The sequence below is a fragment of the Vombatus ursinus genome, unplaced genomic scaffold (assembly GCF_900497805.2).
Source record: "Vombatus ursinus unplaced genomic scaffold, bare-nosed wombat genome assembly UNPS02014813.1, whole genome shotgun sequence".
NCBI classification, from domain to species: Eukaryota; Metazoa; Chordata; class Mammalia; order Diprotodontia; family Vombatidae; genus Vombatus; species Vombatus ursinus.
Genome location: NW_020954591.1, coordinates 25,747,429 through 25,774,720, shown reverse-complemented (window position 1 = coordinate 25,774,720; position 27,292 = coordinate 25,747,429). Strand labels below are relative to the sequence as shown.

The 27,292-nt window shown below is 39.2% G+C and overlaps 1 protein-coding gene across 4 annotated transcripts in view; it reads right to left on the bottom strand.

Moving 5' to 3' along the window:
• Positions 1 to 27,292, bottom strand: part of OPCML (opioid binding protein/cell adhesion molecule like) — a 701,341-nt gene that overhangs the window by 113,280 nt on the left and 560,769 nt on the right. For all 4 annotated transcript variants that reach the window (XM_027835167.1, XM_027835165.1, XM_027835168.1 and 1 more), the window contains exon 3: positions 6,909 to 7,034. In XM_027835167.1, the coding sequence (XP_027690968.1) occupies positions 6,909 to 7,034 (126 nt within the window). The remainder of the gene's footprint in view (positions 1 to 6,908; positions 7,035 to 27,292) is intronic.

The following is a 27,292-nucleotide window of genomic DNA, read 5'->3' as shown; positions in this document are numbered from 1 at the left end:
GAGAGAGAGAGAGAGAGAGAGAGAGAGAGAGAGAGAGAGAGAGAGAGAGAGAGAGGGAGGGAGATTGAGATTTGCTTTCCCGCTGCATATACAAAAGAACTTTAGGCTCCTAAGGAGGAGATTCTCTGGAATTTATGACTCAATCAACTCACCCAAAAGGAGCATAAATGGGATTAGTTTTAATATTGTTAAGTTGCAAAAATACAGGCATATGTGCATGCCAAAGCTAAAATGTACCCAAGCAAAGGGGGGGAACATATGGGTGTCCATATGGTGAAAAGCGCATTGCTAGACCTTCATACACTTCTCATTTACAACAAGAACCAAAGTTAGCGAACGTAAATTTGCTTTGCAAAAATGTGAGACGAACAGCTTGTTTGCCCATAACTGTTCTACTGAGCAAGATATGTATAACCTTGATTTCTCATCTCAGACACCTCTTTCTCACACTCTGGGGATTAATTAGTCTCTAAACAGGTCTTCAGATTAGGAACGAAGATCCTTGCTGCCTTGGAGGGAAGACAAAGCAGAGGAAATAGGACTGGATGACTCGGCAGGTCAATTATGAGACGATTCCTATTAGTGTCTCTGCCTCATACCTGAGACTGCTCATAAGAGAAATGAGGTTGGTAGGTCTCAGCAGGTTTCTTACTAATTGAAGCAGATGAACAGCACTGCCTCCCGGCAGACAGGGGTGTCAATGTTGTTTCACACTATAGCCAGTGTTGATTCTGGAATCATAAGAGAGGTGGGGTTGAGTAGAGGAACCTGCCTCCTTTCAGGAAAGAAAGTGTAGGTTCAGGGAGGGAAAGGAAATGAAACTGAGCTTCTGAGGCTTATAGCTGGAGCTAGTTTCACGAGAATAGAAGGGGTCAAAGTCATTGATTAAATGACCTGGGAATAAGCACATTGTTTCATTTTCTGTGAGTAACATGTATACATACATACATATATACACATACCCCCAACATATACATTATATACACCATTGTTATTTTTGTTGTTTTTCAATCATTTCAGTTGTGTCCAACTCTTTCTGACCCCATTTGGGGTTTTCATGGCAAAGATACCGGAGTGGTTGGCCATTACCTTCTCTAGAGTTCTTATTTTAACAATGACAGAAAAAGAAGTAATGAGAACAAATCAGAGTGGGAGTAAGAATCAGAAATAAGATAAGAGGAAATATTGTCTCCCATAATCTTTGCAAATTCATGGATTTTGAGAGGTTAACCTCACGTGAAGTTTAGAGTTCCTGAGAGGTTGTGGGGCCTACATTATGGCAAATTCACATAGAATCAAAGGGATATTAAAGGTTATCTTTTTAGTCTAACTCCATCATTTTACAAAGGGGAAAACCAAGGCCCAGAAATGTAAAGCACCTTGCCCATAACAGTCATGACTTGAAATCCAATGCTCTCTCTACTGATTACCAGTATGTGTAGTACATGGACAGAACTAGGTAGGGAAGGGAAATTCTCCCCTCACTTAAAGTACCAAGTACACCTTGTTCAGATGAGCCAGTAAAGCATGAGCCATGGCCCAGATTTTAAGAGATATCAAAGTGAGTGTAAAAGCTTAAAAAAAATGGCTGTCCTGAGTCAGAACAAAGGATATTCTGGTCCATTCTTCTGATTCTAATTGAAGAGTCACAATTTGCTTCTCTGGAGGTCACTCATCCTGTAGTCTGTCAGTCTGTCAGTCCATCAACAAGCATCCATCAGACAAGTCCATCAAACAAACATCATTTATCAAGTAACTCTCTGCCAGGTGCTTCAGCTTTAACCAGGGAGAAAATGACCAAGTACTACGAGTAAACAAAAATAAGGCTCTGTGCATCCAAAACAGATGTCAAAGTCTAGGTGATACATTGAACTTACTTATTACAGGATCCCTGCTCAGAAACTCATTCAGTTTCTTCTTGAATTTTAGTTTGCATCTGTGATTTCACTAGTATACTTGAACAGAAAATTCCCTCTGCCAATGCATGCCTGAAACCGTTCCATAACTCAGTCTTGGACAGCTGCCTGGGACTCTGACAGATGAAGACTTGTCCAGAGTCACTGAGTCAGGGTGCGTCACAGGAAAGACTTGAATTCATGTCTTCCTGATTCCAAGGCAGGCTCTCTATCCGCTGCATCACATTGCCTCCATTCTTCTTACTCTTACATTGAAAATTTGATTGAAGCCAGGGGGATTTCATCAGGGTGGCAGGTCTCTCCATAGCTGCAAATCACACCTTTTCCTCCCCCAACATAGCTTCATCCTGTGTGACTCCAGTAAATTTCTCCCACACGTGTTATTTTAGACAATGTTCTAACAAGTGTGGATGTATGGCTTCTTAGCCTTCAGCAAACTGGGAAGAGATGGTGAGGACTGTCACAGGCAGATACACCAACAACAGTAACACAATGGAAATAAGATGGGGTCAGTGGGGCAGAAAGAGTATAAAAATCCAAAATGCACATCAGCTTGCAGGACCATTTAGCATAGAGATAAACAGTTCTACCGACCTCAAAAGCTCCAGTGTTAGAGCAGAATTTACAATTTTCCAGAAGAATGTAAGCTCTCTGGGGCAAAACCTGCTTCCCATTTGTGTTTGTATGCCTATTGCTTCTTCCATCAACATTGTCCTCCAATGCCCAATTGTGGCATGGAATTGACCCTGGGATCTCATAGGCATGCCATTAAGGGGATATACTTTGCACTTAGTAGGAGGGAATAAAAATTTATTAAGCACCTGGGATGTGCCAGACATAGTATTAAGAGCTTTACAACTATTATCTCATTTGATCCTCACAAATAGCCTTGGGAGATAGGGGCAATTATTATCTCTGTTTTATAGTGGAGGAAACTGAGGCAGAGGTTAAGCGACTTTCTCAGGATCACACAGCTAATAAATGTCTGAGGCTGGATTTGAACTCAGGTCTTTCTGACTCTAGGCCCAGCATTCTATCTAGTATGCCACCTAGCTGCCTCTCCATAGTAGGTATTTAATCAAACTTTGTTGAATTTAATTTAATCTGGAAATCTCACTTAAATAGAATAACTGATCCTTTGCTGACGTTGAGTCAGTAAGATATTACTGTAATTTTCTAATTATATTGTTTAAAAAAATAGCTAAGATATCAAATACTCCTTATGACAAGGAGCACAAAAATAAACTGGGGTTGGAGAAGGATGGTGAATGAGGGGGAAGGGAAGCATGTAACTTTTCCTCTAGTTCTAAGGTCTACAGCTTGATGATTATAAGTTTTTAATGCTTTCTCAAACATCTGGCCTTTCAAAGTATATCACTGTCAATCAGTCCAGATGTGCAGGAGCCTTGCTGTTCCAAGACATAACAGAGGAAGATGGAAAGACAACCAATCCTCAACAACAGCCTCTACTCTTTTCTTCATCCACCCCCATTTTCACACCTTTCTTCACACTACCCCATATGCCTAGAACAGCCTCCCAATTAATTCTGGCCCAGCTCCTTCTCTCTTGTCCTTCAGAAGTGTTGGGGGGTAGGGGGAGGTGTTGGAACCCACCTGTTCCATGAGGGGCTCTAAATGCAGTGGCTCACTGCCAATTTTTTTTTATCTTCTCTGTTATGGATCTGCCCACACACTTCAGGGGAACATTCTTGGTAACAGTGCCCTGTGATTTTGTGATGATTCCAATTTGTAGTTTGTTGTTTTTGTTCAGTCATTTAGTTGTGTCCAACTCTCTGTGACCCCATTTGGGGTTTTCTTGGCAAAGATGCTGGAGTAGTTTGCCATTTCCTTCTTCAGCTCATTTTACAGATGAGGAAACTGAGGCAAACAGGGTTAAGTGACTTGCTCAGGGTCACATAGCTACTAAATGTTTGAGGTCACATTTGAACTCAGGTCATACTGACTCCAATGCCGGTGCTCTATCCACTTTGCCACTTAGCTAGTCTCTCTGTTATTATAGAGAATGTTAAAGGGCTATTGCATTTGTGTATGTGTGTGTGTGTGTGTGTGTGTGTGTGTGTGTGTGTGAATTCATGTGTACCTTCTTGTTTTTGTAAGGCAGATCTGCTGCCTTTGAAAAGGCGATATAATTATTTACATCTAAAGAACAAGGACATGGTAGAATGTTCATCTGGTTTGCATGTCAGCTGGAAAACCCCCAAATCTTATTTACATAGCACTTGTCTTTAAGAAGCTTAAAACACTTAATAATTATAACCCTGTAAACAAATTCTCCAACATTCCACTGAGGAGAGGGAGGTTTCTCACTGCATCTCCAGTCTGTGAGTTCCAAGGTAGATGAAAATATTTGCAAATGGTCTCCAGATTAAGTGGTCCTCAGCTGTTGCACCAAACCTATGGGCTGTTTCTTTAAAAGCTTTCTAATAAATGCATGTAACACCTGAGGACTCAGTTTCTCGATGAGAAAATTGGTCTTCAAAATCATGCTGGTCGTTTCAAAGAAACTCCCAACCCTGAGAAGTCTTTGTGTCCCTGCTGTCAAAGGGGCACTTGTCATGGCAAGTGACAAGTGACTTGAGCATCTCTTTTTATTTCTTTATCTGCAGCCTTGGGAACACTCGGTGCTAAACAAGGGATCTACAGTGAAAAGTAAGCCTAGGACCCAAGCACAAGGAAGAGATGGTTGCAACTGTCTCATGATTCTTCCTAAAATTTACAGTAAGTCTGAAAAGCCCCCATCCATGGGCGGCAGGCACACTCACCCCCTTTACAGTATTCGCAGACTTTCTGGAAATAGCTTTTCAATTTTTTTTTGTCAGTAGAATTCAATGAAGCTACCGACACACTTGTCCACAGTGCTTACCCCTCCATTGTCAATCCTACTGGTATTTCAAAAGAAATGTCATTTCAGTGTTGCACAGTCTTCTGTGCTTAACTCACCAGAAAGTTGTTCTGTAAACACTGTTTGATGTGGAGGAGTCTCACTAGCCCCTCTTAGGAAACCTTTCAAACCCATTTTTCCCTCAGAAGAAGGAAAGAGCATTTCCCCCATCCCTGGAAAAAGACACAGGCAGCCACCCCACAGATGCAAATAAGAAGCTGCAAACCCTCCAGGTTCTAGTGCCTTTCAAACTTGGCAAACACATTGCTTGCCTGAGTTGAATTTTTTAAAATGTCATTGAGGGGGGAAAAGACAATGAGAGATAGAGACAAGCTAAGCAAAGAAGGCCAAGGCTGCAAAAAAACAAGAGATAGAGGCTCAGATGCGATGCTCAGCCCTGGAGATTTGAGGGGGCCAAGGGCAGATTGAATTTAGGCTCTTCCTGGCTTCTCCCAGATGCCCTTCAGCCTCCACACCACTACAATAAGAACCATTTGGGGGGGGGCGCTAAAAGTCCCCTATTTTAAGTACAGAAGTCTTGACTATTGTAGCATTGTAAAAATAGCTTCTGTACACTTAACCAAAGTCAAGTTGTCTTTCAAAAGATCTCCAGGCTTAGAGGAATATGTATTTAGGATCAACAGAGTACATTCTGGGATTTCAAGCATTTATAAAGACATCTGACTTCACTAGATACATAGAAAATTGGCATGCTGCGTCTACATATATTTGTATATATTACGAGACCAAAACTCTTCTGTCTTTAGAGCAAATTCCCCCAGAGGCCTGTAACTCCATATGTTTGCATGCACATGCTATTTCTTGGGTTTGTATAAGGGTCATGCTTTATAACATCCCTTAGGCATACTTGAATATTCTTGATAGTTTCCCCTTTATCATTAAACCTCTGTGGATTTCAGTATTCTCAGCCCTTACTCACAGAAGGTCAAGGTACTTCACTGGCATTATCTCACTCATCCCTTACTATTTGCTCCTGTACTAGGTGGAGGCAAGCATTACTATGTGCATTTCATTCAGGAGGAAACAGGGAAGGGAAGCTTAAATCTTTTTCCCCCTCACAAAGCCTGCCTAGGGTAGAGAGTAGGGCTTAGGGAAGGGAAGTCTGGAACAAGGGAAACAGTTTTCCCCATACAGTATCCCCTTTGTATGTTAGTGTAGCTGTGTCTGTCTGTCTGTCTTTCTCAGTACACCATTTGCTTACTTGTTGCCATTTATATTATTTGCGTTCTCTGGTGCCTAAAGGGAGACTGGTTTCCATTCTAATTGCTGGAATTAATCTCACAGTCTAATTACAGCATAAAACTATCAAATGGCCTTGGGCTCCTTTTTTCTTAATTCCCTGCTGATCTTGATAAGAAGTTAGATTTCCAAGGGGCAATGGGGATATGTCCTCACGCCAGGCTGGCTTCCCCCACTACTTGGAAGCAGTCCTGACAAATCTTCACTGCCAGCTCCTGGTACACATTCCAGGTAGGAACAGAAGTACTTGCCCATCACAGCCGCCCTAGCCCTCTAGAGATAAAACACTTGTCATTTCCAGCTTGTAGCAGAGATGACTCCAGGTAAATGGTCAGATTATTGAAGATCACAGATCCTTCTCTTTCTGGGTAAACAGAAACTCTAAAGCATATGGCCAAGCAGTTGCATCTGACCCTCAGCAGTCATTCTTATCATTCTGCAGCTTTCATCTAAAGATCCCAGATCACCATTTCTCACAACCACCTGGAGAAAATGTGTTTTTCTCATGGGAAGAATTGCTAGAGTACATGTATACCTTTGTAATTATGGAAGGTAAAGGGGCTCAGGGAGCCCCAACTTCACAAGCCAAACAAGAAAGAGAACCTCAGAAAGTTGGCTTTCTGAATCATCTTCTCATAATTCCATATGACACTTGTTGTTTGATAAGTATTTGATTCTATATTAAAACAAGCAATGACAACAAGATATGTATTCTTGATCTAATCCTGAAGTTTCATTTTATATAGAAACATGAACCAAAACACACATATGCTGGGAGACCCAGACTGCCCTTAATGTCTTCCTCTCCCACCCCAGGTTGAGCAGCTTACCCTTGACTGACAGGTGTCTCCATGTCACGGTGGGCTCCGGTCTGCCAATAGCAAGACACAGGAGGGTCACGCTACTTCCCTCATTCACAGTGATGTCTGAGGAGATGTTCATAATCTGGGGAGGAACTGAAAAAAGAGAAAAAGAGTGAGCAAGTGTTCCTGGGAATGGCCCTTTGAAGACATAGACGTGAATAAGCACCCAAGAAAATATTCATAGAGCATTTAAAAAATTATACACCATGGGCTGGGTCTGGAATTGATAAGGAGGGGTTGGGTTGTCTTGGATTGTGTCTGAGAAATTGCAAAGTGCTTTCAATGATCTCACAATGATGCCTTTGCAAAAACTTATCTCTTTAACACCAGTATTCTCCCAGAGATTCTACAGAGATGTGAATCCTAGAACACCATGATCTTATAAGAATTAAAATGGCAAACAACTAGAGGAAACTAGGGGAAAATATGCATGTTGGAAGAAGCAATATATAGCATGTGGCCGATGGCCACTTGAAGGCATAAAGAATATTACCGATGCCTGTCCTCAGTAGAGAAGAGACAGGCTAATTAAATAGTGAGGATGACAAACAGCTGAAGTAACATATTGGCACCCCTCTAATACTAAAAGAACAAGAGGAAAACCTCCAACATGTTGAGTAGACCTTTATGGAGATTTTATGGTAAAACATAGACAAGAAACACATATGATGAAAAGGTATAGATAGATTTCAATCACTGTTGCTAGAGGAAGGACTTAAATGGATGAAATCACATTTTTTAAAGTACCAAATGAAGTATTTTTATTGTTACTATTAATTCTCCAGTGTAATAGACTATGCCAAGAATATGAATTCGCTGAACATTTGCTTTTACCAAGTTCCACTTGAGGCAAATCTTTCCACTTTGATTTATAGCAAATGCAAAGGAAATTTCATACATGATACTTGCCCTCAAAAAGCTTACAGTTTTAAAGTGACGCAAAGCAAATTGCATAGAAAACAGTTCCAAAGATGTATAGATATAGATAGATATGTCTATCTATACCTATCCATCCATCCATCCGTCCATCTATATCTAACATCTCTCTCTCTCTATCTATCTATCTATCTATCTTGCCTCATTATGAAGTTCCCCAAATTTCTTCTATTCCTGAAAAGCATTGAACCCAGCTGGAAACCACCATAGCTTTCCTCCTTCCTCATGTTTCAGATTCTCCCGTCACCGGCTCACCCTGACCCCCCTTAACCCTTGCTTCCCATTCTGCTCCTGTGCTAAGTGGTGGCAAGGGTTTGGTGGAAGAGAGAGGCATCATGGTGTAGCAGATAGAATTGCTGGACTTGGTGTCAGTAAAACCTGGTATCAAATCCTGCTTCAGAAACTGACTAACTTTCACCTTAGGAAAATAATTTAAACTCTCTAGGACTTAGTTCATTATCTGTAAAAAGATAATGTTGGACTTGATGGATTCTGAGATCCCTTCTAGTTCTAAATCTATGATTGACTTCAAAGGAGAGGAGGTGAGTGCCCCCCCCACACACACCTCTAGTTACCACTGCTCCCATTTCCCTACCCCAGGGCTTCCCACTTCTGCTAACTTTGGCAATATTCTGCATATCTTCTTCACATTCCCCATTTTCTGTCTCAGTTCCCTATTCTCATTTCCAATAACTTACGTACTGGTACTCCCCACATACTTCTGTACCCCTACTCCTCACTTTTTATCACCCAGATGCTGACAATATCTTTTACATGGCCACAACCAGTGCGTAGGAGCTGAGGAAATACCAATTCCATTGTGTCATAGGTGGTAGAGGTGAAATGGGAATATGTATGTGAAGCATTGCTTCCGTGTTCAGGAATATAACAGAGAGAAGTATACTCTCGGCATGCCAATTTGGGATTCTGAACCCATTTTTCCAAATAGAAACAATATTATAAATAATGGTTAGGTACTACAAAATTGTCGAGTACACTATTGTTTAAAGAATTTTAAAGACTAATCTCAGAACATATTTAATTCCAATAAATAATTTGTTCAGCATCTTTTGTGCAGAACATTATCCTCGGCACTGGGGAAGATACATACATAGAACCCCTTCCCTCATGGACCTTACCATATAATGGGATGTATATAAAGATAACTATAATACAAAATCACACATAAGAGAGTTGGAAGCAACATGATGCATTGGAAAAAATGGATTTGGTATCTCAGGACCTGAGTTTGAATCTAAGTTATGCTCCTTATTATCTATATGACCTTGTACAAGACATTTGTATTGGGGATTTAAAGGATACATGAGAATTCAACGTGTGTGTGTGTGTGTGTGTGTGTGTGTGTGTGTGTGTGTGTGTGTAGAGAAATTCCAGGAATAGGGAATAGCATAAGAAAACACATGGAGGTGGCAAAGTATGTGTGGGATGGTTGTTTATGGGAGAGGACTAGTAGTTTAGTTGGTGTATAAAGTGAGTTAAGGAGAACTGTGTGAAAAAGGGATTTGGTCCCATGACAACCCTGATTCTCAGATAAAAAAAAAAAAAAGACACAACTGGCACTTCTTTCCAAAAGAGGATGCTGTCTTGGCATGGGAGCCATGTAAGCAGAGTCATTCTGCAAGTGCCTAATATTTCCCATTTTGCTTTTTCTGCCCTTCCAAAAACTCTTTCTCAACTCCCTTAGTACATGGAATGGATACTGCTAATCCTGCCTTATTGCTCCCACTTTGCCTGTCAGATTTCCAGGTCTAGTGAACTTAAAACTTTAGGTAACATTGTTAGCAACTCAATTGCAGAATTTATCTGGTGTTCTCTCTTGGATCAGTTCTCTACCCACCCTAACCCTCCCTTCTGCCCCCACCCTCCCTCAGCAGCAGTGTTATCCTCTCTTGTTTTTGTCCTCAAATACCTGACAGATGTCTGCCCAACCCTCCTTAGGATCATGAGACTGGAAACATTGCCAGATTCTGGAGGGTCTTGAAAACCTAATAAAAATCACATGAACCTTGGTAGAAAAAAAAAAATTAAAACCCAGGAAATCATTAAAAGGTTTTTACCAGCGGAGTAACATGGCTTGAAGCATGCATAAAGAAAAGTATAGCAGCAAAATGAAGGATAGTTTCGAGGGAGTAGATGAGGGGAAAAGTTCTTGATAGAAGGCTCTTTGAATAGTCCAGCGGGTGTAGGTGGGTGTGTGTGGGGGGTGTTATTGAGTGACTGTCCCAGCATAGTGGCAGGGGGAATAGAGGAGGAAATATATTTGAGAGATATTGTAGAGATAGAATCAATAGGACTTGGCACATGATTTGATATGACAGGCAAAGGAGAGAGAAAAGTGAAAGATAGCACTAAGGCTTTTAATAAGGGAGAGTGAATAAATGGCAAGGCCACTAACAGAAGGGTAAAGTCATAGGAAGGAGGAGGTTTTAGGGGGAAAGCAATGGACTCAGATTGCCAAAGTAGCCACTTGCAAATACTCTTTTAGAATGCAATCTATACAATGGAGGTTGCCTGTATTAGTAATCAAAAATTAATATAAAGGAAACCATATCCCTAAATGAGGACATGTTCAGAATTATTGGAGCCAGATAGGGAAGCCTCATGAAGATGAGTTGTGAAGGGGTACACGTGGCTAGACTTTCTCCTTTTTGGATCATGTTGTTATTATGCCAACGTACTGCAAGGGGCTGGCTTACAATACCAGAATGAGAGGGTTTTGTCAATCATTTGTTTGGAGGGAAGTCAGTCAGTAAATAGTAACTATTTGTTAAAAGCCTACTATGTGCCAGGCACTGTGCTAAATGTTGGAAGCACAAAGAAAGGCAAAAGACAATTTCTGTTTTCAAGGAGATTAAAGTCTAATGGAAGAGACAACATAAAAACAACTATGTACAAACAAAAAATATGCAGGGTAAATTGGAAACAATCAAGAGAGAAAAGGCTTAGCATTAAGGGGAATAGAGAAGGTTTCTTATAGAAGGTGGGATTTTAGATAGGACTTGAAGGAATCCGGGAGACAGAGATGAGATGACATGGGAGAGCATTACAGGGATGGGGGACAGCCAGTGAAAATACCCTGACTTGGGAGATGTAGTTTCTTGTTCAAAGAACAGCAAGGAGGGCAGGATAACTGGATCACAGACTAAATGGAGGAAAAGAGAATAAGAAGACTAGAAAGGTAGGCAGGGTAGAGAGGAAGACGAGTTATGAAAGACTTTGAATGCCAAATAGAAGACTTTTTTTATTTGATCGTTGAGGAGATAGGGAACCACTGGAGTTTATTGAGTGGGAGTAGTAATACACTCAGAACTGTGGTTTAGGAAGATCAATTTGACATCTGAGTGGTGTATTATGACGGGAGTAGGGAGAAACTTGAGGGAGGCAGTCCTACCAGCAGGCTCTTACGATAGTCCAGGTGTGAGGTGATGAGGGCCTATACCAGTGGTGGCAGTGCCAGAGAAGAGAAGGGGGCATATATGAGAGATGAGATGGAATGAAAATAAAATTAACAAGCAATGGGAATAGATTGAGTTTCGGGTGGGGGCGGGGGCTGTGACAGAGAAAAAAAGTAAGGAATAGAAGAGGTTGTAAGCCTAGGTCACTGGGAGGATGGTGATACCCTTAACAAAGATAGGGAAGTTAGGAAGAGTCAAGGGTTTGGGGAATAAGGATGAGTCCATTTTTGGACTTACTGAGTTTAAGATACCTATGGAACATCTGGTTTGAATTGTTCAATAAGTATTTGGAGATGAGAGACTGGAGGTCAACAGAGAGATTAAGGCTGGATAAATAGATGTGAGAATCATCAGCATAGAACTGATCATTGAATTCTTGAGAGCTAAAGAGATTACCAGGTGAAATAATATAGAGGAAGAAGAGCAGAGGGACTAGAATAGAGCCCTTTGAGATACCAATAAGGAGGAAGGAAGAGAGGGAGGGAAGAATCATTTGTATAGTGCTTACTATGTTCCAGGCACTGTGCAAAGTGTTTTTAGAAATGTTATCTCATTTGATCCTAAGAACAACCCTACAAGTAGGTGCAATTCTTATCCCCATTTTACAGGAGAAACTGAAGAAACTGAGACAACTAGAAGCTAAGTGACTTGCCTGGGGCAGGATTTGAACTCAGGTCTTTCTGACTTCAGATCCAGCATACTATCTACCACTGCCAGTTGCCCCACTCATGGTTAGTAGGCATAACCTGGATGAAGATCTGGCAAAAGACATTGAGAAGGAGGAGTCATTTAGGTAAGAGAACAACTAGGAGAGAAGAGATTCATAAAAATTTAGAGAGGAGAGTATCAAGGAGAAGACAATGATTGACAATATCAAAGACTGCAGAGAGGTCAAGAACAATGAGTACTGAGAAAAGGCTTTTAGATTTGGCAGTTAATAGATTGCCAATAACTTTAGAGAGAGTAGTTTTGGTCGAATGATGATATTGACAGTCGAATGTAGAAAGTTAATGAGAGAGTGAGACAAAAGGGAGTAGAGATATCTATTATAGACAGACTTCTCAATGAGTTTGACCATAAAAGGAAGGAGAACAAACAATGTTTAAATTTAATGTTAAATTTAAATTTAAATATTTAGTGTAGGGGATGGGAAGGAAGAGGGAAAATACCCAGATGAAATTGTCAACTTGTGGGCAGCTGACATCTTCTCAGTAACCTGGGCAACTCTGTAATTTCTAAGTGAGTTATTGATCTGCATTGGGGAGGGAGTTTCTATACTGGATGTTTCTAACATAGATAAACTCATCAGTTCAGGCCACTTCCTTTTTATCATCACCCCCCCCCCCCCCCGCAATGGAGGACTACGTGTGATGTAGTATGATGTAGATATGATGTAGAAAAAAGAACAATGATAAGAAAAGTATATAGAATTTCACAGAAATAACATGAAGAGTCAAAAATGTCACTTAGAGCCTATGATGTCTTTATGCCAACCCATAGAACTTGGGTAATAAAATGAACTTGAAATTTTAACACAAGGAAGTAAACATAATCTTAAGTAAGAGTAAGACTTGGAGACTTATGACAGAGAAAAGTAATTTTAAGGGTGTATTTTATTCAACATGGCATCCAAAACATCACTGGTAATTGCAGGGGCAGCTTTTTGTATTGAGGGACATGGTGACCTGGACAATGGTTCAGGTTTCCACCACCTTTTAAATACTAATTATGCTTATTCTAGTTACACATTAGTGGATAGCAGGCTAATTTTCCTCCTTTTATTTCACTCTTATTCTCTTTTAAGCTTAAGAACCTTATGAATGATCTGTGATTTTTTTCAAATTGTAGTATTTTTAAACTGACTTTCAATGTCTTAAAGTCAGGAGAGATATTTGCAATGTATACTCCTGATCAAAGGGAAGAAGGGTAAATGAGCATACATATCAACTGGGGATGCTCATCCTGGAGGAGAGAGAACTTAGGGGGTGCAACCTAGCCATCATTTAACACATTCGGGCCTATCAGAGAAAATAATTATAATGATAATATTTTTTTAAGATCTGTGGTTTCTTCTATATGCAGAAATCCCATAATAGAAGATTTCTCCTCAAATGTAGATTGTCAACTGATCTATTATTTGAACAGGGCCACTGAGAAGTTAATGAGTTGGCCATGACCCCAGTGCTAGTATGTGTCCGAGCTGGAAGCAGAATCCAGGACTTCCTGATTCAGAATTTTTTCCATTGAATCAAAGAGAGCTCGGTGGTCATCCACCCATCCTCTTGTTTTTTTCCTCTGGGGTCAAACAGAATGAAGGTAGTCCCTCATCTATATGACAGACCTGTAAATAATGGTAGATAGCTATCATATCCCCTCTGAGTTTTCTCTACTCCAAGCTAAACATGCCCAGCTCTGTCTACTAAATCATTTGCATTTTTAAATGACATAGACTCAAAGCCCTTTAACATCCTGGTTGCCCTCCTCTGAACAATCTGCAGTTTATCAATATCCTTCTTAACCCATGGTATGTAGAACTGAACAGAATATACTACATAAGGTCTGATGAGAGTAGAACACAGCAGGAAGCTATGACCCTCTTAAAGTAGGCCAAGACTGTATTAGCTTTATTGCCTGGAACATTACATTGCTGACTCATATAGACATGTCATATCTGTAAAGTGCTTTAAAATTTAAAAAAAAATTATATGGTTCCAATGATAAGAACTAAGGCCCAAAAGTAAAATTCATTAAAGAACAGGTGTTAGTTTGAATAAAGAAGGACTTCCTATTAAAAGCATGTGAAAATGAAATGAGCTTTCCTTCTTGATAGAGTTCTTCACACTATTGAAGATGTTTAGAGGCTCGATGATAATGTGTTATGAATGTTATAGTGAAGATTCATAATCAGATAAAAGATAGACTACATAAATTCTAAAGTCTCTTCAAAATCTGAGATTCAGAGATCTAAAGCACAGTAGCATCATCTGTCAAAAGGATGCATGCCTGTGTATATGTTTGTTGTTCAGTTGTTTTTCAGTTGTGTCAGACTTTTCATGACCCCATAGGGTTTTCTTGGCAAAGATACTGGAGTAGTTTGCCATTTCCTTCTCCAGCTCATTTTACATGAGAGGAAATTGAGGCCAACAGGGTTAAGTGACTTGCTCAGGGTCATACAGCTAGTGTCTGAGGCTGGATTAGAACTTAAAAAGATGTTTCTTCCTGACTCTAGGACTAGAAATCTATCCACTGCAAAGACTAGCTGCCCTATGTATATATAAACTAATGATAAAAAATGCAGAAACAGTATGGAGAACATCTGGGTAAAAATAAAAAGAAAAACAAACAGAAATGATACTGTCAAGGAAATATATAACAAAAAGCTCAATCACATGCAGGATATGGATGATATCTTTCTAACAGAAACCGTAACGTGGACAAAGAGGTACTAGTAATTTTAGCACCTGATAAAGTCTCACTATACTAAAAGCAGAATGCCTGATAAATGCTAGACTACACTAATTTCAATTTCATAACTTAAAATGTTGGAGGAAAAAAGGAGAGCTACTACCATATACATATCTAATATTAATCCATGTCCCTTTCTCTAGAATTAATCACTCCTTCTTTAAATCTCTCAGGCTGAATATGTCCTCTATCTTCGTAATCATTTTATTCAATTCCGTTAAGCAAGCATTGTCTTTATTTTTATTTGTATCTTTAGTTTGGGGAAAAAATCCACTGGATTTAGAGTCAGAAAAATCTGAATTCTAATCCTGACTCAGACATCTACTAGCTGTTTGACCCTGATAAAGTTACTTAACATGTCTCAGCCTCAGTTTCCTCATTTGTAATGATGGGAATAATATTAGTACCTATAACAGAGTTGTGATGATCAAATGCGATAATATGGAAAGTATTTTGTAAATCCTGAAACACTATAAAAGTGCTCCCTATTGTTATTAAAAGTGCTCAGAAAATTAGAAGATTGATACAAGTAAAGATTAATTCTAATTAGCAGTGTTTCTTAGAGAAGTTCAACTCTTAAATGAGTGTAAAGTTAGCTAGACTAGAATATCTAGATGGCCCCAGATCCCAAACCATATTTCACCTTCACTTCTTATCCAGCTGTCGGCCATTTTGTCATCTGCTTATAGCCCCGTCTATGTTTCTTCCCACCTGGACCATCAATTTCAACGCATGACATTTAGAATCCATGTCCCCAATGCCTGGGAAAAGTAATTTCTTTGGAACTCCTGGGGAGCCCAGCTATTTTGGTTGGTGAATGAGTAGGCATAGATAAACTTAATCCATTATATCCATTTGGCCCCAGACTTATCCTTTCTTATCCCATTCCTACCACCTGCTTAGACCATATTGCTATTTGCCTATTTCCCTTTCCCCTCTTCCTTGATTCCCAAGAGCCCTTGCTCTAGGAATAGTTATCAAAGTAATAATACCGTTACTTTTGGAAATGATGTGGATCAACTCACCATCCCTGGGACTTTTGAGGTCAACATTACTTTCCTTGGCCACTACTCCCACATATGTGTTAGAATGTAATCTTCTTGAGGATAAGGGCTACATAAATTTGTGAATTTGCATCCCCACTGCTTAGTAGAGTACCTGGCACATACTAATTGCTTAAAAATCATTTATTTATTTATTCATTCATATAAAACAAATAGGTCAAAGAGTCCATAAACTACCTTAACTAGTAGTGATCTCCTTACCAAGTAAAAAGACATGGCAGCCAAAGGAAGCACCGACAGAGCACATGTTTATTTGAAAGATATGTCAGAGGAGAATGACAAAGGACTATGTTCAATCAGTTGCCAAGACTTGTTGATTCTACCTTTATGTTACCTTCTGCATCTGTCCCCTTCTCTTCACTAACATAGCTCCTCACCTAGCCTAGTTCACCTCTTCATTTGTTACCTGGATTATTGCAGTAGCCTTCTAATTCATTTACTTGCCTTCAACCTCTCCCCTCTACAATCTAATCCTCGAAGAGTAACCAATTTGATATGCCCCCAAACCAGATTGGACCGTGTCAGTATGCTGCCAAAAAATTTCAACAACTCCTTTATTGCCCTTAGGAAAAGTTATGAAATGCTCTGTTTATCATTTAAACCCTGTCACAGTTTGGTTCTAATGTGTCTTTTCAGAATCATTTCATCTTAATCTGATTCACGGTCATATTGACCTATTTGTGGTGGTCCTTACATGACATTTATTTCCTACCTCTGTGCCTTTGGCACAGACTATTCCACATCCCTGAAATACACTCCCTTCTCACTCATGCCTCTTATGATCCTTAGTGTCTTTTAAGACTCAGTTGAAGTACCATCTCCTCCATGAGATCATTCTTGATTCCCCTAGTTAATGCCGTTACTCCAAAATTAATTTGTATTTGCGTCTTTTGTGAGGAAAAAGAAATAGAACACAAAAGGAAATTGGGGAAAGCATCTGGAATTGACCAAACACAGAAGAAAAACCTGTGTGGAGGTGAGAGTTTTAAAAATACTTGGGGATCTATTTGCAAAATATTTCAAAAAGAGGAAAACTCTAAAAGAATGAAATGGGTCACAGATTGTATCATACCATCTCCTGGCCCTACTCCCAGTCCTCCAAAAGCAAAAATAGGCAAACTAAAGTCCTAATTCTTCTTCTTACCATCTGTGTGATACTAGCCAATTACTTAAACTCCCTGGTTCTCAGTTTCTTCATCTATAACATGAGAAGATTGAACCCAATCTAATGTTGCTTCCAGATCTAAATTTGTCATCCAAAAACACCAACCAACTATTAATCCACATTTTTTCTTTTATTATCTTTATAACATATTCAGGAAAGCCATCTAGGCCCACATCAAGTATACACTCAATGAACATATGAAGAAAGAATAGGTAAGCTTTTGCAGGTGATTGGTTATTGTGATGGAATATATCTTTAGTCACACAGTTGATAGAAAAGAATAACACTATAAAATCACACATTGTTTATTTCTTCCACATTTGTGTCTCTCCATTACAAAAAAAGAAATTTGAGTAGTTAGAACAAAATGCAGCTTTGAAGGTTCTCTTTTAATGCAGTGTCTTTCATGTGCATGCTATGATTCTGTGATAAATATAATCATAATCATCTTAGTTCAGTGTACTCTTGAGTATGATATCAAGCCACTTATTAAAAAACGAGACCTATGCTCACTAAAGGCAAAAGGCATTCCTCTGTCTCATGGATGGTCTGTGTCAAGCTGAAGTATATTAGGTATTTCCAGTAGGTGACGAATTTCTGAGGATACAGTGTAGATAATACTGTATGGTCTATTCAACGACATCTACTCTCTCACAATTAAGAAAAACAAAATTACGAAGATTGTCCATTGCACAGATCATGATATGAAAACTGAAGGGCAACTCATTGAGCTATATGTGCATCTTAATAGGGATAGGAACTGAAGATGGATTGTGAGCTGGACCCCAAGTTGAAAATGAGAAAGAGGGAGTATCCTTGAATTAAATCATATTTCTATGATCCCTTCTTCCTACCTCCAAAGTCCATCTTTAAAAAAAATCAATATTCCCCTAATGATGCCATACATTATAGAAGATTATGAACAAATCAAAACAGCAGTTGACACAGAGACATACAGTGAATGTCACCAACGATAATGTGCAGAGGAAGTGTCATAAAAGGTGTCCTGTATCCTTGGAAAAAGTGGTTGGACATTCATGGAGAAGTGGGTAGATCACACATAGAGAAACTAAGTTTTTCTCTGGGGCCCAAAAGGTGTTTCAGAACCTAAAAGAAGGCTTTGAATGCAAAATGTTGACTATATTGGAGGGAATTCTGAAAAAAAAAAACATGGAAAATAATTGCATAGGATTAGAAAATGTAGATAGACTACATTCTTCATTGGCAGAAAGAATGCCAAAGAGGTGAGATCCATCCAGTTATTTAAGTTAAGATCAAATAGTAGCCCTAGAGAATTGAAGCAACTAGAAGAGAGCATCAAGCTGCTTTAAATGAGTTCAATTCTTCAGCCTCGTAAGAATTACAACTCAAGACAATGAGGGGACTGGCATTTGTGACTGGGTAATCAATCTTGGTAATTTCTAGGGAATCATACAAAACAGAAAAAGTACTGGAAATCAAGAGATGGGTAACTGGTATCTAAACTCCCCAAAAAGGAAAAATAGATAGGATTCAGAACCTATATACTAGCAAACCACAAAATCTGCCAACATCTAAGCAATGTCTTTTAAGAGTTAATATAGGTTCAAACAGAATAAAATATGATCACCTAAACACATTTCCTTTTTCTACAGGATTATTAGAGAGGTAGATCATAGGAATGTAGTTGGCATAGTTTACCTGGATTACAGAAAAAAATGTCAAAGTCCCTCTTGATATCATTGTGGATAAAATGGTTAAATGTTGCTCAGATGTGTACTTATTTGAAAAATCACAACCAAAGAGGAAACTGAATGAATGTATCAGTCTTAGCCTGAAGGGAGGACTTTAGCACCATTCCACAGGGCAATGTCTTTGGACAAATTCTGCACATCATTTTTCTCAGTGATTTATTTGAACACATACGTAAGAGACTTCTAACATCAGTAGATGACACATAGTTGGGAGAAATGGCTATTTTGTTATATAAGAGGTTCCAGATTAAAATATTCCTTAATAAATTGGGACAATGGATTCAAACTTAAAAAACACCTTAAATTTAATAGGAATATAAAGTGCTTAATTTAAGCAAAAGCATAACTAACTGGACAAGTATGGAATCATATTTGTGCTGGCAAATTTTTATGCAAAAACCCCAACACAACGTACAAACACAAAATGCACTTTTTAAAAATAAAATTCATTGAAAGTTCACAGAATAATATGTGACAAAATAACTCATCTTAGACTTCACTCATAGACATATAGTGTCTAGAACAGGGGCGGGGAACCTGCGACCTTGAGGTCACATGTGGCATTCTAGGTTCTTGAGTGTGGCCTTTTGACTGAGTCCAAGTTTTACAGAGCAAATCCTTTTATTAAGTGGATTTTTTTCTGTGAAGTTAGGACTCAGTCAAAGGGCACACTTGAGACCCAGAGGCCAACATGTGGCCTCAAGGTCACAGGTTCCCCACCCCTGGTCTAGAATGAGGGAGTAGCAGCCCTACTGCACTGATCAAACCATATGAAGAGTTCTATGATCAGATTTGGGTACTACATTTTAGAAGAGTTTTACAAACTCCTGCAGTGTTCTTAAAAGAATGTCAGTGTGGCACCAAAGAAAGAGCACTGACATTTTGGAATCAAGCAATCTGGGCTCAAATACTACCTCTAACAGATCTGATCATCTTGTTATTTCTTCCTTCAAAACGTCTTTCGGATTTATTTTTTCTCTCTCCATTTTTCCTGAAATAGGAGGCCTCTATGATGCCTTTCAGCTCCAGATCTATGATCCCATGATGGCTATTGAAGGGCCTAGAAATCATATCCAATGAGGAAAGTTTGAAGGGAATGGCACTATTTAATCTTGGGGGTTGGGGAAGGCTCAGACAGGACACAATAGTTATCTTCACGTATTTGCAGTCCTACCATGTAGAAAATGAATTAGTCTTATTCTGTGAAGCTTCAGAAGACTGAACTAGGAATAAAGGGTGGCAGCTAAGGATTTTGGATCAATGTAAGGAGGAAACTTCAAAAAATATTCATTGAAAATTGAGCGGTATACTTCGTGAGGCAGTGTTTCATGACTGATTTCAAATTTAAAAAAAAGTTTAAATGGCTACCATATGCTAGGCCACAAGGCACTGGACAGAGAGAGACAGAGAGAGACAGAGAGACAGAGAGACAGAGAGAGTCAGAGACAGAGAGACAGAGAAAGACAGAGAGAAGAGAGAGGCAGAGAGACAGAGAAAGACAGAGAGAAGAGAGAGACAGAGACAGACAGACAGACAGAGATATTAAAGCGCTCTTCCCTCAAGGAACTTACTTTAAAGTAACAAAAAGTTTTCAAGTGGAAGCTGCACAACCATTTATTACATATGTTCTGGAAGAAATTCTTGACTTTCAGAATTATATTAAAGTTGAAAGTTGATTCCAGAGAAGCACAGAATTTGAGAATAGGAAGGGGGCTCAGTGGCCTTCTAGTCAGAGACACACAAAAGGAGACAATATGCACTATAAGATATCTGGCAAGTGGGTATCCACCTAAGCCACCACCTCTGGATGCAGCTTGTTCTCTGTTTTTCTGTTGTTCAGTCGTTTCAGTCATGTCTGACTGTTTGTGACCCCATTTTGGGGTTTTCTTAGCAAAGTTACTAGATTAATTTGCCATTTCCTTCTCCAGCTCATTTTTCATTTGAGGAAACTGAGGCAAACAGGGTTAAGCGACTTGCCCAGGGTCACACAGCAAGTTAAGTGTCTGAGACTGGATTTGAACTCAGGAGGAAGAGTCTTCCTGACTCCAGAACCAACACTCTATCCACTGCGCCACCTAGCTGCCCTTATTCTATATTTGCACAGATCCAATTATTAGGGATGTTTTTATTTTTCCTGACATCAAATCTAAACCCAACTCTTTGCCTTCATGTTAGAGATTGGGATATAAGCCCAGAGCGGTGAAATTACCTGCTAAAAAGTCACATTTAGCAGGTGAATGAACCAAACATCCTCACTCTCTGATTCCAAAGTTTGTCCTCACCTAAACTGTTTCACACATGTCCTAGTTTCTTCCCCACTCCCACCCCTAGTGTTGAAGATAAGGATCCTACATTACAGAAACTCCTTACGCAAATAGAACTTGCCAGAAGCAAAGACAACGCTGACAACAAGGACCCTGAGAGATTATTGGCCCTGGGGACAGAGGAGGATAGCACATCCTTTTCCCTCACCTTGCTTCTGGGTTGAGCCTTTCATGTCAGTTGTTAGTCTGAGAAAGCATGGTAGCAGGGGCTAGAGAAAAAGAACAGACATACTCAGAGAATCCTTTTCTGTGTAGGAAGAATCCCTTTGGGCTTATTCGGCATTGAGCACATTCGTTCCACATCCAACTCCATACTGAAGCTTGTCTGCTTTTGAAATTAAAGGACAGGAACTCCTGGCTCTCTCCAGAGCCAGCCTTGCTACTGATATGTCACGATCATAAAATTCCAGCAATAATAACTGAGCCTCTTTCCAAATACCACAACTGTTCTCTGCCACAAATCTTCTCTTGCTTCCAGCCCCACCTTCTCCAACTCCCGCTTTAAATGTCTCCATTTTGAGATGCCTCCATTAAAGTTGTGCTCATGTTTTGTTTTGTTTTTATGAATTAGAGGTGACTCTGGGTTCTTGAAGGCTATACCACACATTGTGGCAGCTCCTACCAAGCTGGAAAGGCTTCACGGATGGGATGGGTTCAGTGATGGCTCAGCGATGGCCAAGTCTCAGTCTTGCTGAGTTCAGAGAGGTTCATGAACAGATTGGCTACTGGGGGATGAGTATTTCAGGGCACACGGCACCTCTCGATAACTGTTCATCCCTATGAAGAAACTGGCAATGGGAAGGGTGAAATGAATACCCACACCTCCAAAATCACAAATCCTTGAAGTAGGAACAATTTTGAACAAAGGCCCAGATGAAAAATCTCACAGGCTTGAGGGAATTGCCAGTTTCTAAGTCCAATGGCCCAGTTTAATACACTGATATCTTCCATTCAGGCTACACCTGTTTTGCTAATGGGCTCCAGGGAAAGCAATGTGCCATTATTTTTAGCCCACATAGGAAGCATTGTGATTTGTGGACAAGAACACTGGGATTCATAGATTTAGAGCTCTAAGGACTTTAATCGAATCCCCTCCTTTTTGGAAACCCAGGCCCAAGGGTAGTAGGTGACTTGCCCAATGTCACGCAGTTTAGAACCTCTAGCTTGGAAAGAAGGATGGTCCAGCAGAAAGAGCACTGGATTTGAAATTGGTGGGCCTTGGATGAAATCCCACTTACTACTTGTGTAACCTTGGGTAATTCAATTAACCTCTATGACTCATTTTCCTCATCTATAAAAGGAAGAGTTGGACCAGACAAACCTCTAAGGGCAGCTCTAGAACTCTGATCCTATGGTTTCATTTCCACTTATAAGACTTATTGTCTGTGTGAACACTGACAGGTCTCAAACTCTCTGAACCTCAGTTCTCTGACTTGCATCATTAGTAGTATACTTAATACCATAGTAGTAGCACTACCCACTTCATGACGCTGTTGTGAGGAATGCACTTGGGAAAGCATTCCATTATTGTCAGTTGTTCTTATGGCCATGAAAATAAGAGATTGGCATAAGTTTCCTTCATATCTAAAATTCTGTGTTTATGAAACACACTTCTTGACTGAGAGGTAATGGGACATTGAACTACCCTCAACTCTCATCATATAGAAGTGCAGAGATAAGAACAAACATAGCATATCAGAGTCAGCTCCTGGCCATGGCAGGAGCCAAAGAAGAGGAACCTAAGTCTAACCACTATTAAACGAAAAAGAAAGAAGGAAAATGAATGCAATATGGATAACCACTAACTTTGTTTCAATTCAGCAAGCATTTATTAAACACTTAGTATATGCCAGGCACTTTACTGACAAGTACAAGCAATACAACAACAGCAACAACACCCATAACACCCTTTACCCTTAAGGAGCTTACATTCTACTGGGGTGGCAGTGAGCAGGATGCAACATGTATCCAAGTAAGCAAATACAGAAATAAATGCAAAATGACATAAAATAATTTCAAGAGGGAGAGAGTTCTGATACCTTAGGGCATCAGGTCAATAGCTCTTGGAAAGATGGGCACCCAAGTTGTGCCGTGAGGAAGCTGGCAATCATGCAAAGAAGTGAAAGGAATATATTCTAGAAACGGAAGAGTAGTAGAGCAAAACAAAGTGAGTTGATAGAATATTTTGTAGGAATATTTTGTATTTTGCTAACTGATGACTGTTGTTTCTTTGTGGTTTTTAAAATTACAATAAATAGAGATCTTCTAGAAAGCATAAACCTCTCAAGCTGAGGGTTATTGACAAGACTATTAAGAAGGAGCCCAGTCACACAAATCACATGCAAAACAAAACACATGAAAGTCACATTTTTAATGATCTTAGGCAAGACATACATATCTCATAGGGACCCTTTGGAATTCCAGTTCTCCTAACGGTTTCTGGTAAAAACTCTGCCTTAGACTATGTTGGGGCAGATTACATCCTTCTATATTTATTATTGCTTTTCTCTTCTGTGTTGTATTTTTGATGAAAAGGATGATATGGAGAGAGAACAAATGATTATGAATTATGGAGCTATAAATACATGCCACGGACTGAGTGACATCACAAGCCACTTGAGCCTCATTCTTGCAGTGTCTAATGATTGTCTCCACAGGATCTCTCCCTGAAATTATTTATAGATTTTGTCACATATTTTCCATGTATAATTTGTACACTTCAAGAGACTGACTGTGCTCTGATAAGAGTATAGAAAAATATTATTTTATGCTTTTTGTTCTTTTCAGGACATATAAGGGACCTCAGCTGAGAATTTTTCCTACCATTTGTCTCCAAAAGTTGTCATGATGTTTAATATGTTTTTATTTTAAAAATTATATTGCTATAATTTTCAATCACAATTTCTTCTACCCTCCCACCCCTACGCCCACCCCCAGCCCCAAACACAAAAAAACTTTTCCTTCTTTGTAGGAAATAAGTATAGTTGAACAAAACAAGGTGACAAATTAACCTTATCTGACTGTACGGCTCGTTCTGTACAAAAAGTTCTTCAATTGTCTACTGAGAGGAAAGTAGATATTTCATCATTAGTTCTCTGGAACAAAGGTGGATCATCTTACTGAACTGAATTCTTGTTTCTGCTTACTTTGTTCAACCTCAGTTTGTACAAATCTTCCCATATTTCTCCAAATTTCTTGTGCTCATCATTTCTTGTGGCACAATTATACTCCATTACATTCATATGCCAAAATTTGTTCAGCCCTTTCCCAATCAATGAACATCCCATTTGATTGTTTTCCCAATCATTCATACTTAGTATCAAATGATTGTCAAATTGGAAGGGAATGTAGAGATCATTCAGTCTCACTCCTTTATTTTATGGATAAAGGAATTAAGATGCACATTAAATTATTTGTTACACACCACTAGCTGGATTAGAACGAAAGTCTCCTGATCCTTAGTCTCATGTTTTTCTATAAGGTTTTTACGGAAAGAAAGTGTTCTTTCTTTTACTCCATCCTTTCACTTCTCTCAAACACCTCTTTCTTTCACTTGCCATAGACACCCCAACCCCAACCCCTTTTGCCTATACTATTGTGAACTCCTTGATATTTTCTTTTTCCAGCATATTTGCTATTATCTATACCTCCTCATTCTCTGCCCCACACTCTGTACTTTCATTATTCATAAAACCATAGAATCTCTGATTTGGAAGAATCTTCAGGTGTCACCCGATCCAACAAGGGCATGAATCCTTTGTATATCACACATGATAAATGATTAATTACCCTCCACTTGCAGTTACTAATCACAAATTTTTAATATTTTTCCTTCCTTATTATTACATTTTATTTTTTAATATACAAATTTACAAAAGTTTACAACTACAAAAAGTTTGTTTGAAAAGTAAGGCTTTTGAAAACTGAAAATTAGTACACCAATCCCAAACCAGGAATGCCCCTGTTGGCCCTGAAATCTCCATTTCTGTCACTGCGGTGAACAGTGTCCACAAACTTGACTCCAAGGTTAATGCCCAGAGCATCAGCTTTTTGAGTAAGACAAAAGGACAAAAGGGTTTGGTGTGATGATTACTAACAATTAATTAGCCGATCACGTTCAGTGACAGAAGAGTTCCTACTCTAGCTACAGGGAACTCACTTCAATATTTAGGCATCTAGGTCCTGCAGTGGGGTAGAGTGCTGACTCTAGAGTCAGCAAGTCCTGAGTTCAAATCCAGTCTCAGGCATTTAATAACTATGTGACCCTGGGCAAAGCATTGAACCACTCTGCCTCAGTTTCCTCATCTGTAAAATGGGGGTAATTTCAGTACTTACCTCTCTGGGTTGTTGTGAGGATGAAATTAGATAACATGTGAAGTACTTTGCAAATCTTAAAGCATTCTATAAATGTAAGCTATTACTATTACCATTACAATTAAGATTACAATTGCTATTATTACCACCAAAGCAGGACATTTCATTTTCAGATAGATTTAATTGTTGGGAAGCTTTCCCTTGTATTCAACTATAATAAATTTCCTTGTACTTCTACATGTTAATCACAATTCCACCACTCTCTCATCCAGGATCAAGTAGAAGCAATTTAACCCTCTTCTATTTGTCAACTCTTCAAATACTTGATTATTCTTATCATTTCTTACCCTTTCTTTCTCTCCCTCCATATTGAATATGGCCACTTCTTATAACTGTGCTATGTTCTACTAGCCATTTTTTTCTATGTCTCATGCTTCCTAAACCTATTCTTCATCTTCACCAAGGAGTTCAATCCCTTTTTCTCTCAGAACTTTCTCAGGCTATAATCCCTGTTCTGGCTTTGCTTTATTCATTTTGAAATTTTGACTCCATGATAACCAGTTTAACACTACATTATCTTCTACTCTCAAAACGTCTTCTTCCTTTATTCTATTGCCAAAGCCAAAATTGGATTTTATCAACCAATCTGAGGATCATAGGACATAGATTTAGATCTAGAAGGACCCTTATAGGACTCTGAGACAAACCATCTCATTTTACATATGAGGAAACTGAGGCAAAGAAAGGTTAAATGACTTGATCCACTAGAGATTTATGTAATCTAAATTCAACTGGACCCTCCCTAAATGAAAAATTAAAAAAAAACTTTTATTCCTCCCTAATTGTTTCTTTATCATATTCCCCACCATGACTACACCATCCCCCATTCTTTCTCAATATAGTCTCTGATGGAAAGAGCTTTCTCTTTTCCAAAGTCCAACAATTCTATAGATTCCATTGATCCCACTGTCTTTAATCTTCCAGCAGATAGTGCCCTCAAACATTCTTTTTCTTACTCTTTCACTTTCAATCTCTTCCTATGTTTTGGTTCCTTCCTATTGCCCACAAATATGTCCAAGACTTCTTTATACTTGAAATACCCTCACCTGGCAAAAAATAAAATAAAACCCTCAAATGACTACCATTGCCTCGAGTTATATTCCTATTTCATTTTCAAGGTCAAACTTCTAAAAAAAACTTGGTTACTCACTGTCTCCATGACTTCTCTGTTCTCTCACTTCTAAGCCCTTTCAACCTGACTTCTGACTAAGTCAATAGAAACATATCTCTCCAAAATTTCCAATGATCTTTCAATCACCCAACCTGATAGTATTTTCTCAGTTCTTATCTTCTCCATCACTCTCTAGTTTTTGACATTGCTGACCTTCTTTTCCCATATACTCTCTTCTTTCTGGGATTTTTTCATTTTCATTAAACTTTCTCTTTCTCTCCCTCTCCCTTTCTCCTTCTCTCCCCTTCTCCCTGTGTGTTTTGTGTGTGTGTGTGTGTGTGTGTGTGTGAGAGAGAGAGAGAAAGAGAGAGAGAGAGAGAAAGAAAGAAAGAGTGTTCTTGTCCTCACTGTGAATGATCTCTCTCAGCCTCTTTGCTGGTTAATCATCCATATTCTGCCCCCTAAATGTAGGTATACCCCAATATTCTGGACTGGACTGTATTCTAGTATCTTTCTACATTCTCTTGGTGACCATATCAGCTCCCGTGGTCTTAAGTATCATCTGTAGGTATATGGCTCCCAGATAGATATGCAGCTGGATGGAACATTATAGATGGAGAGCTGAGCTTAAGTCAGGAGTCCTGAGTTCAAATACAGTCTCAGACACTTATGAGAGGTGTGACCCTGGGCAAGTCACTTAATC